At 49.6% G+C, this 13,392-nt stretch overlaps 1 protein-coding gene across 2 annotated transcripts in view; it reads right to left on the bottom strand.

The window, feature by feature from the left end:
- Window positions 1-7,419: 7,419 nt before the first annotated feature.
- GLI3 (GLI family zinc finger 3) overlaps window positions 7,420-13,392 on the bottom strand; it is a 323,331-nt gene continuing 317,358 nt past the window's right edge. For both annotated transcript variants that reach the window (XM_055421143.2, XM_055421144.2), the window contains exon 15: window positions 7,420-13,061. In XM_055421143.2, coding sequence (XP_055277118.2) covers window positions 10,729-13,061 — 2,333 coding nt within the window. In that variant the 3' untranslated portion in view covers window positions 7,420-10,728. The remainder of the gene's footprint in view (window positions 13,062-13,392) is intronic.

Raw genomic sequence — 13,392 nt, 5'->3', positions numbered from 1 at the left:
CCTATGTGATGGAACCCTGATAAAACCTCTGGGCACCAAGGCTCAGTGGAACTTCTTGATGGTGGCCACATGGATGTGCCCAGAAGGTGACAGGTCCTGACTCCACGCATGGGGAGCACGGAATCTCTGTGTTCTGGATACTCTCATAGTCCTCAATCTAGTCCTGACTTGCATCCTTCATAATAAAACTGTAAACAGAAGTATAGCACTTTCTTGAGTTGTGAGTCATTCTAGAGAATTACCAACCTGAGAGGTTACAGGAACCCCTGAACTTGTAGCTAGTCATTCAGAAGTGCTGGTGATGACCTGATACCCCCTTGAACTGATGGCTGACTTCTGAAGTTGGTAGGGGGTGGCGTCTTACGGAAGATTAAGTCTTCACTCGTGGGTTCTGCGCTAACGTCACGACCTGGGGGAGGGGCCAGAACTCACTAGCAAGATACCAGCTGTGGGTGGAGTCCACCTCTCCCACCGCAGCCGCCCCCACTCCGCGCGGTTCCTGGAACCCTCTTCCTACTTCTTCCTTGAAGGGGAAACCCTGTGTCTGAATGAAGCTGGAATCCGACTGCACAAGGCCAGCAAGGACGGATTGAAATCAGCTTATTTTCGAAAATCTTCCTTTTGGCTGAAGGTTAAGCCCACATGATTTAGGAGCGCCTCAAAACACCTTTCCAACAAGCTGGAAGGCCGCTGTGTTGGAAGCTGTCGGCCTTTCAGTCGGAACAGTGGAGGGTGATAGTAAATCGTCTAAAACTGCACAGCCAGTGAAGACAGCCGGGTCAAGGCAACCCAAGGAAAGGCTGCTCCCTGATCTCCTGTCTTCAAAGTCAGTGGGACATTCTGTTCTTCTCCAAACAGCCTTGGAACTCAGAGAGAGAGTGTTGTTTGCTTGCTCCGTGGGTAGTGCAGAGATGGATGATAAAGGATTATCCAGTCACATGTTACCTCAATTCTAAGGATGCAGGAATCTAAGCTTTAGGTGGAGGGAGATTGGCTGGGTTTTCATGAACTTCAGGGAAAATCCTTATGGTGATGGTTCATGACTTCATCTGTGGAAGGATGTAGATCAAATGGGAGGTGTCCGGAGGCCTGGGTTCATGGAGCAGCCAGATTCTTAAGTTGGGTTAAGAATGGCTGTGCAATAGATTTGTTACTGGTAGACTCCAGTACTCTTGCCTGGAAAATCCCATGGGTGCAGTCCATGGGGTCGCTAAGAGTCGAACACGACTGAGCGACTTCACTGTCACTTTTCACTTTCACGCAGTGGAGAAGGAAATGGCAACCCACTCCAGTGTTCTTGCCTGAGGAATCCCAGGGACAGCAGAGCCTGGTGGTCTGCCGTCTGTGGGGTCGCACAGAGTCAGACACGACTGAAGCGACTTAGCAACAGCAGCAGCAGACACCCACAGAAGGCTTTCCTGGTGACTCAGGGGTAAAAATCTGCCTGCCAATGCAAGAGACAAAGGTTTGGTCTCTGGGTCGGGAAGATCCTCTGGAGAAGGAAATGGCAACCCACTTCAGTATTCTTGCCTGGACAATCCCATGGACAGAGGAGCTTGGAAGGCTATAGTCCATGGGGTCGTGAAAGAGTCATACACAACTGAGCAACTAAACCGAAACAAGAGACACACAGAGAGCCTGGAATAGCTGCAGGGGAAGAAATCTCCTATTCAGGAGACTAGACAACCCTTGATTTGAGTGTACACTGGGCTTGTTTGTTTGTTACCCAGTATTCCATTTCTTGCCTAACAAGTTTGATGCTTATTAAAAAATCACCTCTGGGCAATGCATCTAGGTGTGTTCTGGGGAAACACTGGTGGGCGCCAGAATCATCTTCAGATGAAAAGGCAGAAATCTCTTGCCTTGACTCCCTGGGGACGCTGCCACAGAGCCTTATCTTGATAGTCAATGAAGCGGTCTGGTTCCTTCCCTCTTCCCCCCAAGTCCTGGCTGGCCTTCATCTCCATGCCTCAGTGGGGGAGGAGGAGAAGTGAGGTAGCTAGTTGCTTGTCTCCATCCAAACAGCGATGGAATTCCTTGGCCTAGCTGTTCAGTAATCCTCTGCCAGCTGGCCGCGTCCCTTGCCTCTGGGAACTCGGTGAATCACACCTCCGCATTGCATTTGGCCCTCACAAGCCCTGAAGGCTGCAGGCCTGCGCCTGCCAGCTGGGAGGAGCTGCGGTCCAACTGCTAAGCAAGGATCACATCGGCCGGAGAATTTCTGAGTGCAGGAGGCTTCACAGCTGCGGGGCAAGATCACTGATCTGGAGTCCCGTGGTGTTTCTTGCAGGGGTGAGCCGTCCCTTTCCCATCTCCTTGGAGTCCTTGCAGGAGCAGAGGGACTCAGAGGCAGGCCCAGCAATGAAAGAGCAGTCTGTGGGGTCCTCTGCAGCCTGCCGTCCCCCTGATCTCAGAGAATCTTAACGACTGTTTCATAAGCCCTCCAACTGGTAGTCAGGGAATTAGCAGAACACCAGGAGTGATGCACTGGGTCAAAAATACTACCAAATGCATCTTTTTTTGGGGGGGGGATGGTTCAGATGTGGTTCAGATGCTTCAGGTGTGGAGAGCCTGTGATGCCCCTTTACAACCAGCATCAGAAGCTCTCGTGTTAACTCTACAGCTTTTATAAAGAGTAGGGACAATCTGGGGGTTTTAGCTGCTTCTAGTTGGAGTGGCTGAGGAATCTTTCTTCAGCTAGAGCTTGAGTAAGAAGGCTGATCCTACAGAAGCAGCTCAGGAAGAGGGCAGAGCCGTTCCACCCGGCTTCCTGCCCCAGCCTGATGGTGGCTGCAGACCAGGGCAGCAGCGGGCTTCTCTCCCAAGAGGCCAGCCTGAGGCAAGGCTGGCTGGCTCTCCAGGGCTGCTGGTGCTCCCTCCAGCTCGGCCTGCCGGCTTGCCAGGCCACCTCACACTTCTCACGGAGCCCTGGCCTGGAAAGGCTCTGCTGCTAAGTCACTTCAGTCGTGTCCAACTCTGTGTGACCCCATAGATGGAAGCCCACCAGGCTCCCCCGTCCCTGGGATTCTCCAGGCAAGAACACTGGAGTGGGTTGCCATTTCCTTCTCCAGGAAAGGCTCTAGCAGAAGGTAAATTAGAATCAAGAGGCGAGGTGTAAGCTGAGCCTTGCAGAGCTATGGTAGGTGGGAAATGGAGGTAAGAGCTAGGAAGCACAGTTGCTTTATTAAAATAGTCCTGTAATTGAAAAAAAATGCACCATTGGCTAAAAATTCCACATAAAATTTCTTGCTTGCTTGGTGAAGAGCCAGTGATGGAAAGTACCCTAGGTATCAGTGCCCGGCCCACCCCCTCACCCCCCCAAGCCCCAGCATCCCTAGTCCCTGGGGCTTGTTCTGCCTTTGAAGGGCTGGGCTGGACCCCACCTCCTGAGGGATGGGAAGAAAATTGTTGGGGGCACCCTCTTGCCCCCTCTCCTGCTTCCCTAATACGCAGCAGCTCTGGGCCATCCTTGTGTGGGTCCAAGGGCACACTGCCTCCACTCCCTTCCCTTCCACATGCCTTCCACCATCACTGCCAAAAGATATTACCTTACTTTCCCCCCTAAAATCCCAATAATCTCCCAGTTGAGTCTTACTCCTGATCAATCTAATCTGGATCCCGTGGAGCTGGAGCGGCGGGGATGAACTTGGGAAGCTCACATGGCTTCATGCTCTTCCTCCCTAACCTCCACTCCCCTCCTCAGCCTCCATGCATTCTCAAAGCCCAGTTCAAGGTCACTGGCCTTCCTGACACAAGCCAGAGTGCTCTGTGTCTTCCCAGGTCTAAGTCACTTTTGAGTTCCCTCAGCCTCTCTGTCTCCCATATCTATTCCTTGCGTCTGTCTACGCCTGTCCCCATCCTTCCCTCCATCCCTCATTTCTCCGGAGAGTCATCCATCCATCCTGTGATCCGGCTGGTCCCCGTGATGTTTGTTCTGACCACTGTAACATCAAGCGCCTCCTCTCCCCTGCCTCTTTCTTATTGGATGATCAAGCCTCTATTATTAAAGAAGGAAGGAAGAGAAGATGGGAGGGAAGAAAAGGAAAAAAAATGGAAGAAAGTAAGGACAACAGTAAGAAAATACAATTTTCTACCTCTCCAGCCTCTTTCCCTTGGAAATAATGTATTTCACATTCTCTGAGGTGACCGTCACACCTCAAATTGGAACGTGTCTCTTAGAGGATAGGAAGCGTCATGCCACAGCTTCATTGCTTGCTTTTTCTTCGTGAGAACATGGAACCATGTGTGTTCTAACTCTGATGGCATCGGGGATGATGACGTGGCACAGGCTACTTGAAAGACGTCACCACCTTCCCCTCTGTGTCGTGTGTCATTGGTTTCTTAACTGTCATGAGCCCGTATCTGTTCTCACCACCCCAGTGATAAGTGCTCCCCCACAACCTCCGGGGTCTCCTGACTCATAACGGGTAGTTTTCAGCTCACGTTTTCCCAGACCTACACATTGCACTCTACAGTCTTGGGCTCCGGGAAGGTGTCTCCCTGCTTCGAGTGCGCAGTCTCTCTGCCTACCCTTCTCTCTTCAGCCTGCCTCACCTGTGCCCTCCGTCTCTTGGTCCGCGCGGCCAGTGTTCCTTGGGGCTCATGTTTAGTCTTCCTCTCTTTCTGCACCCGAGCCTGTTACTGGCGCTTTACTCTTTGCTGCTTCTGTCACCTGTGTGCCAAAGACTCCCAAGTCCGAGTCTACACTGGAATCTTTCTTCTGGGCCCCTGTCTACAGCATGTCTCTCCTTGTATTTTCACTACTTAAACTGGAGCATCTCAATATGGAACAGTTTTATGTCCAAGGGACACGTAGGTATGTCCAGACACATTTTTGACTGTTACAACCTGTGGGGTGGTACTGGCAACTAGTCACTGAGCATCCTACGGGACATGAGATGGACACCCACTATGAAGAACATCAGGTTCCATATGTCAATGATGTCAAGGTTGAGAAGCCCCGCTATAAGGACCTCAGTTGGATAATGCCCCAAACTGAACCTGCCCTTGAATGTCTTGTTACGGCATACTGTTGTATTCTGTGGTTACATGTCTGTCTCTCCCACTGGTATACAAGCCTATGGACCCACAGCTTTATACATCTTTCCATCTCTAGTTCCTATCAAGGACTCTGAGTGGGATATTAGATGTACAGGCAGTGCTGTTGAGTTAATATAACTCTTGTCTTACAACCCCAGATAACCCATGAGTAGTTCTATGAGGGCAGAGACCATCCTAACCTACCACTGGGCCTTCAGGAAGGTTGGATGCAGCAAGAGAGGCAGCAGAAGATTCAGGGACAGGTGAAAAAATGTGTAGAACCTAAGATTCCGTGCCTCTGTATGGGTCAAAAAAATGTATGTAAAGAAAAAAGAAGCCTAAAACCAGATTCTATTCTAGATTCTATTACTATTCTTAAAAATAGTGAGGAGTTTAGATAACTAGGTGGAGAAGGCTAAACTGGGTGTAGGTTGGCAAAATGAAAATTTAAGGAAGCTAACATTAAAGGAGATATGAGCTCAGATTGGTTTTGGAATAGTGAATATACTAGAAAGTAAGGCCTGTGAAAATTAATAAAAAGGAAACCCCAACAAAAATTGGAATAGGGAAGGCTACCACTTCTTGTCAATTGCTCCAAACGTGAAAACGTCAATCACAGATCCCAACAGGAAGAGGCTACCTTATACTTCCAGACAGGAGGTACAACAGCCTTACTACACCAATAGAAAGAAGGCAGATTTTCTTCCTGCCCATCAACAAACCCAGCTGATGGAAATACAGCTCAGCCAATGAGGAGCTTTCATTATCCAAACTCTCACCTTCCTCCAGTGAACTTTTCATTTTTCTCTTATGAATGACTTTCCTGTCCCACCCTTTGCTCCATAGAAGCCCTCCATTTTGCACACACCTTGGAATCTCTGCTTCCGAGATGAAACGCTGCTCCATTCATGAACAGTTTAATACAGCAATTTTGATTTTCAAATTTACTCAGTTGAATTTTTTTTACTAACCAAAGGGGAAAAACTGCCAAGAAAATAGAGAAAGTCATGGAGGAAAAAGGGATGAATAAGACGTTTTGGCACTTGGTTAAATTTTCCATCTTAAACTAGCATTCTCCTGTCATAGGCTTATCTGGATAATACATAACATCTTTGAACCAACTTACTTAATATAAATCCTCATGAAATACCAAATGGATTGCAGCTCTGCTATTTTACCTCAAACTGCCTCCTTCACATCTCTTTGACAGGAGGAGTCTTTTAAACAAAGCTGTTAGTGGTACCGGAATCCTGTTCACACGAACTTACAGGAGTTTGTCATGCGCCTCATTTCTGGGAATATCTCATTTCCAATTTTTCCTTTTTGTTAGCCTCATTTCTCTTATTTTTTTTTTTAATTTTGACTTACTATATAGCATGCATCTTTGTGAGAAGACAATTTAAACCTAAGAAAGGGCATAAGTTCCTGTTTTTTCCCCTATTTTTTTCTGGACACATTTGGACATTTTATGTGAAGGATCTAGTTATGAAAGCAAAGAATTTTGAATTTATGAGAGGAAATTCTCCCGTGTGAATGAGGAAAGAGTGAAGCATCCTTATGACTGGACAATCGCTGCTAGAGGTCAGGGAGCGATATATTCACTACCCCCGGGACAAGCGGTTCCCTGGGACAGGTGCTGTGAGGGTCTGTGTGTGTGTGTGCGCGATATATTCACTACCCCTGGGACAAGCGGTTCCCTGGGACAGGTGCTGTGAGGGTGTGTGTGTGTGTGCATCTGAGCACAGTGAGGGTGTGTGTGTGTGTGTGTGTGTGTGCATCTGAGCACATGTGCATGAAGGTTGACCCATCCTTGTAGCCCTATGATATTGACAACCAGGATCACCTGTCCTTCCTAAAACAACCAGTGCCTTTGCCTGGTAGTTCAAAAGATACCTAATGCTACTGAGAAAGAGGAAGAGACCCTTTTGGAGTCTTTTATAATGACTTGGAGAAAAGACAAATAAGAAAAATAGCTTCTGTTTCTGTCTGGTATCAGTTATTAAAAGCCACATAATAGTAAGCTTTTACCACGTCAGATTTTCTGTTAAGGTGTGTTAGAGTATCTCCGAATAACAGGATGATATATAAAAGAGGGACAAGTTGTGAAATGTTAAACCTATTCACGTCCTTCCTATTAAGAGTTTGGCCAAGAGATAAAAGTAAGAAAAGTGGCCCACGTTACAACTGGCATGCCTCCCAGGTACCCCTCACACACCACTCGGAGAGGGATGAGGAGTCTGGGTCTCAGACTAAGCTTGTGTGTGTGTGTGTGTAAATCAGGGGGGTAGTCTGAGTAAATGCAGGTTCTGGATTTTTCTAAAGAAAGCCCCCTCTCCATTCAACTATGAATTAAATAAACTACCTAGGAAACATTTCAGTACAAAGAGTTTTTTTATTGACATTGTAAGAAACATTGTTCCTTTTCTTTGTTATAAAAAGACTAAGTGGTTGTGAAAGCAGAAGTAGAGTCCATCTGTTGGGGGGGCTGCAGCCCCGGGCTTGAGGTGGGCGTGGAGGGCATCGCACAGGCTGCAGGCTGATCCGAGGAAGGCCTGGGGCCGGCCACGTCCAAACACTATGCCTACAATACTTAAATGTATTTACACATGTTTCTTTTAAAAAAAGGGTTACACATTTTATTTTTTTAAAAATCTAAAAAAGGTGAAAACAATGAACTTGTATTTTATCTTACACGTTTGCAGGATACACAACAGTAACTTGTCAGAAGAGAACATCCTCCTATGCATTCAAAACAACATGGGAAGTCAGGTTACGAGACAGCTCAGACTCTGCTACAATCGGGTCCTCTTGGCTGGTGGCAAGCACACAGCCTCAAGCCCTGATTGGGCAACACCAACTGGTCCCTTGCTTTGACGACATTAACATAAAATAAGGCACATACATCGCAAGAATCAAAACTCTGTGGCTCAAGAGTGTGAGCCAATGTGTGAAAAGCAGGGGCGGTCTGATCAGTTCTTTAGAGAAGAAAACAAAATGGATTGACAAGGAAAAACATGTTTAACACAGGTGCTAAACAAAAGTACCGTGTACGAGCCTGCATTAAAAAGCAGGGTATGACCCTAGTGAGTTGGTGTTATCTCCCCAAGTGCAAGGGACAAGAGAAGTGGAGGGAAGACTGGAGGTTGGGGATGGGTCCCATCACAGGAGATTCTAAGTGTACAGAAATCCATGTCCAGACAGAACACTTGGAAGTGGCCCCAAAAGATCTTCTTCACTGACTATCTCAACAGACCATCACATTCAAAGTCAAGAGGACACTTTCCTCTCCCACCTCTCCTCTCCTCCATTCTTCTGAGATTTTCATACTGAGAGAAACCAAATACTGAGCTGAAAGGTGAGTGGGTCTTCTGCAAATCTGAAGGCCAGAACAAGGAAAACAAAGTATGGAAAGAAAAAGATAGGGGACAACCAGGAGAATCACCAGAAAGCAAAGGAAAAAACAAGGGCGCAAGGTGACAACCATGCTCATCTCAGTCTCCACCCACCCTTCCCCGCCCGGCGAAGGTGATCCGGGAAATATGGTAACTGAGAAATGCAGGGCACATCCAAGGACTTGTGGGGAAGGGCTCTCGGTGCAGGAGGGGGAAGACAGGAATGGGGTTAAGCCACAAGAGCAGGCGAGCTCAGACCAGGACCTTGGGGCTTTGAGTTCACCTAGATACGAGATTCAGGGAACTGGACTGCCGATTTTGTGACCAGATCATGACCCGTTTGAAGAATACAGAAAAGGCCTCGATTTTTCCACTGAACTGTGATACAGACTCAGCTCTCCCAGCTCAGATCACTACTTGTCTTTTGATTTGGGGCTCCGTTCCAAAGTGGATGCTTCCTTTGATTTAAAAGAAGGTGCCACACATGGGGAACAGCAGGAGAACCTCAACACCCCTCTGCTTTCATCTAGTTGAAAGCAAACCCAACTGTCTTAGCTCAAGTCCCAAAAGTCTAAAATTCAGAGGGGAATTTTACCCCACGTGAGATTCTTGGTCCAAATAAGAGAACATAAACCTGAGAAAAATGAGCTGCTCCTAATATTCTATTATCTCATACTTTTATTTGATTTTTGTCTACTGCTAATTTAAATGGCAGAAAGGGGAAAAACACATAAAGGACTCATGAATCACTTTGGATAACTCTAACTCCGAGATCCATGGGACAGAATACAACATGTCGACTGAGGTGCTGATGTTGTATTTTCATAGTTTACATATTTTTTAAAAGTAGAATGCTGGATAGCCCACACACCCAGCACACACGTGGTATGTCTTTTATGTGTAGCAACTGTGCACATGGGGAGTAGCTGCACTTTTTACGTTTTTAAACCTTTTCATCTGAGAGTCTAGCTTAAGTCCACATTAAGGACAAACTGCATAGAAGACTTAACTTCTTGAATGGGTGCATTATGTAATAGTGTTAAAATGCATCCACACAGCTATGAAACTGTGCCCTTAGTGTTTCTAAATACTGAAAGTGTTTGAAGCAATTTATTCCAAATATCTTGGTCTGTGAGCTTTTCTTTTACTACCAAATTTCATAAGTCAACTAAAATAGGGCATTTAAAATAGAAATACTCTTTTGCGATAGTGGAATTAATATATTGTTGATGACATAGCCAGCTGTGGGATTAAGTACCTATATACTCAAAACTAGATATAATCAATTCTCAGTTATTCTGTAATCTATGAAAATGGGGCGAGAGATGGAACTAATCAACAAATATGCCAACCCACAAATATTTCCCAAATTCTATGCCATAGTCTTAACCTATAACATATCTACCTTCTTACCAGAACAGATGAAATAGTGTGTCTGGGCGTCACCCCACACTCTTCCCTGTCTCTCCCTGGAACAGCACTGAACATTCATGGACAGACAGAGAGGGGGAGGCAGGGTCCATAACTGAGAACTGACTATAGATGTACCCACCTTCCTGTCCGCAGCACACGTATGGACAGGAAGAATTTTAAACCCCAACCGTGGGCAAACAATTTCCTGCACAAGAGCCCTGAATTTCCACTCATGTGTATCTGTCAGAAGTATGCCCCAAACTGAACGGGGGCTGGGAGCTTCTCAAAAGCCTGTCACTTCTCTACAAGTACACCCACAGAGATTCCCAGACTCACTCTCCAACTTCCGACTCCTGAGCCCAGTGTGGGAATTCAAAAACGAAAGAAAACACAAAAACAAACACTGAGCCTATGTAAAGGAAAATGGAAGAACGCTGGACGTGTAACCCCTTAGTCACAAGCACACCAACTTCCTAGTTCCTTGGGATAACGGAGAGACACGTCAAATCCTTTCACTTGCCCTCTCTCTGAAAAGAAGAACCCGCGCATCACCATTTACACCAGTTTACTAAAAAAAAAAAAAGGTGGGGGGAGGGAGGAACAGGCTTACAGTTTTCTTTTTTTTTAAAGAGGATGTTTTGAGTGTAACAATACTGATTCAAAACTGAAATGGAAGACAGTTTCTCCCTAGAATACTTTAGGGTTTTTCAGAGTCCTTTTCCATAAAAGGAATATACTTGAAACACATCCCAGTTAGGTGAGATGAGATCGCTAAAATACATACAGAACTAAAAAAACTCAGCCAAACAAAAAAGGGTCAATTTAATCTTTTAAACTCCTAAAGTTTCAGGTCTCTTGGCAGTCGGTTTTTTTCCCCTAATGCTTACTGCATAACCGCAAGGAATTTGCTTTCTTCCGCGAGGGAGGTCAGCAGAGAGCTCATGTCCCCGATTGCCATGTTGGTGGTACTCAAAGACAGAGGCGGAAACGGGAGGGCGGCTCGCGGCGTGTTGAGTCGGGAGGAGCTATGAGAAAGGTTCTGAATGATGCTTGGGCTCAGGGCTCCTGACATCAGGCTGGCGTGGTCCCCGTCGTCTATGATAGCGTCGAAATCAATCTGCACCCCTTCCAGGTCATGGCTGTCGAGGCTGTCAACTGTGCTTGTCACCTGGTTAGCACCTGGGGAGAGTAATTCAGAGTTTTCGGCGCCGGCCCCCTGGAGCAGGCAGTTGGCTTCTGACATGGAGAAGGAACCAGTTTTCATGTCTTGCTGACTGAAGCCAACGGTTTGGTCATAGAACTGACCAGAGTAACTCTGCATATTCGAACAGAGCTGATGGGGCTGTCCTGGCATCTCCATCTTGATGCCATTCACCCTGCAGGTCTGACTCGGGTCACTGAGCTGTCCTGGCTGCAGAGCGAGACCACCCCTCGGCCCAGCCTGGCGCCGGCCGCCCCCGTAGACAGCACATGGCTGGTAGCCCCTGACGGCTGCCACGCTTGGTGGCTGCACGCAGATGCTGGGAGGCCCGGGCAGGCTGCTCTCTGGCCCTTGATAGATGTGTGAGGTAGCACTGGCCTGCCCCAGCAGGTTCTGCCCGGAGCGGCCTGACCCCTGGTGGTGTGTGCTGTCACCGAGGAGCTGCTGCGCCAGGTACCCCTGCCCTGTGGGGTCTGGGGTGGGCATGCCATTCACCGTGCTGCCGGTTGACTCATTCGGCGCCACCGACAGGCCAAAATCCAGATGGCTCCCGCTGCCTTGCATGGTGATGCTTTTCAGCTTTGCCGCCTGGATCCCTGGGCCGCACGCCCCATCGAGTAAGCCGGGGGCACCAGGCTGCCTGGCGAGGCAGTTCCCATACTGCTGGGCCTTATAGGGTGGTTCGTGGAAGGCATTCCCGTTGGTGCCAGCTCCGCCACCGTGGCTCACTAAGTGTTCCGGGCCCCCGAAGGAGCTGGCATGCTCCCCGAGGGTCAGATACCCCCCAGCTGGGCCAGCCCCACTCCTCAAGGGATTCTGTGGGTGAACACCCATGTGGCTGTACGACCCGAAGGCCCGGGCCTGCTGCCCCATGGACCGCTGGCCGCATTTCAGCTTGGAGGAGGACAGGTCAGCGCTGCCCGAGCTGACTTCGTTCCACTGAATGGGCAGGTCGGATTTACTGGCATCAGGGCAGGGCTGCTCCAGGCCGCGGTACTGCTGGCTGCCGGTGTGGCTGGCGTGGCTGTCGGGCAGCCCCAGTGGGTCAAAGTCCCCGGGTCCACTCCCCAAGCCGTGGGGCACTTTGCTGTCATCAGAGAAGGTGCCTGGGAAGTGCTGCTCGTACCCGGCTGGGTTCTGGGAATTTAAATACTGCACCACGTCATCGGGCAGAAGGTCCTCATCGTTCAGGCTCACGTCGGCATCCATGGTCAGGGACTCCAGGGTGACATTCTCAGTGATGCTTGGGGGACAGGGAGAGGAGTGGAAGTGGCGGGCCTGGCCCCCATCGGGCCGCGTGTAGTTCTGAAGCACGAGGCTGCGCTTTTCCAGGGAGGGAGGCAACACCGGGGGGTTGAAGCTGTTAAGGCTGTTGAACCGCTGCACCCGGGGCAGAGAGAGGCTCTCAGAAACCGTCCTCACTGGGTCGCTGGCTCTTCTCACGCCGTTGCCCAGCGCATCCTGGGGCAGCAGTGGGCGCCGGCCGTAACCGTGGGCCCCGCCGTCGCTGCATCTGCGGGGAGGATGCACGGGAGGCAGGGCCCCCGCCGGCTCCCGGCCGTCTCCCAGCAGGGCCATCCGGGTCTTGAGGCTCATCCTCTCCATGTTGGGCAGCGGGGTGGGCGGGGGGCCACCTGTGGCGGCGGCGTACTTGGCTTTCAGGCGGTACTGCTGGGCGGGAGTGAGGCTGAGCAGGCTGGGCAGACCTTCGCCCTGGCTGGCCTCGCTGGACCTGCGAGAGGCGTCGGTGGAGATGGGGTCGTAAGAGTCGGCCACGCTCACGTTCTGGGGTCGCCCCTCGGCCTGGGACGCCTCGCTGGACCTGCGGCTGGAGAAGCAGGGGGAGATGCCGGAGGAGCGGCGGCTGCTCAGGTAGGCAGAGCTGACAGTGCTGGTGCTGCTGTCCCTCCGGTTAAGCATGTTCAACATGGTGATGTCCACCCCAGACAGGTCGCTTCTGTTCGGGAGGAGGGGCATGGGCCCGCCCAGACTGCAGCTGGTACTGGGCTGCGTGCCTGCAGAGACAGCATGGGAGACACGGGTTCATCTCGGGATGACAACACAGGTGTCAGCAAACAGTGACTCTCTTTGGTTTCTGGGGCCAGGTGGTCTGGTCACGGTGACCCACCCCTGCCCTGCAGTGCCAAAGGGCCAGAGATGAAGTAAGGGGGTGGGTGAGCAGGTGGCAGGCTACAGTGGTGAATTCCCTGGCTTAAACAAAGCAGTAACAACTCCCTGGATGAGTCAAGCTCCTTCGCAGGTGTAAAGTGAAGAACCACAGGGTGTAGATACAGTGCTTAAGTTACGGGAAGTCCAAGGGCAGAAGGCATTCTGAGGGTCTCATAC

The sequence above is a fragment of the Moschus berezovskii genome, chromosome 3, assembly GCF_049115385.1.
Source record: "Moschus berezovskii isolate FMDL1 chromosome 3, NW_MosBer_1.0, whole genome shotgun sequence".
Lineage (NCBI taxonomy): Eukaryota > Metazoa > Chordata > Mammalia > Artiodactyla > Moschidae > Moschus > Moschus berezovskii.
Note: the sequence above shows the minus strand (reverse complement) of the source record. Positions and strands in the feature narration are given on the sequence as shown.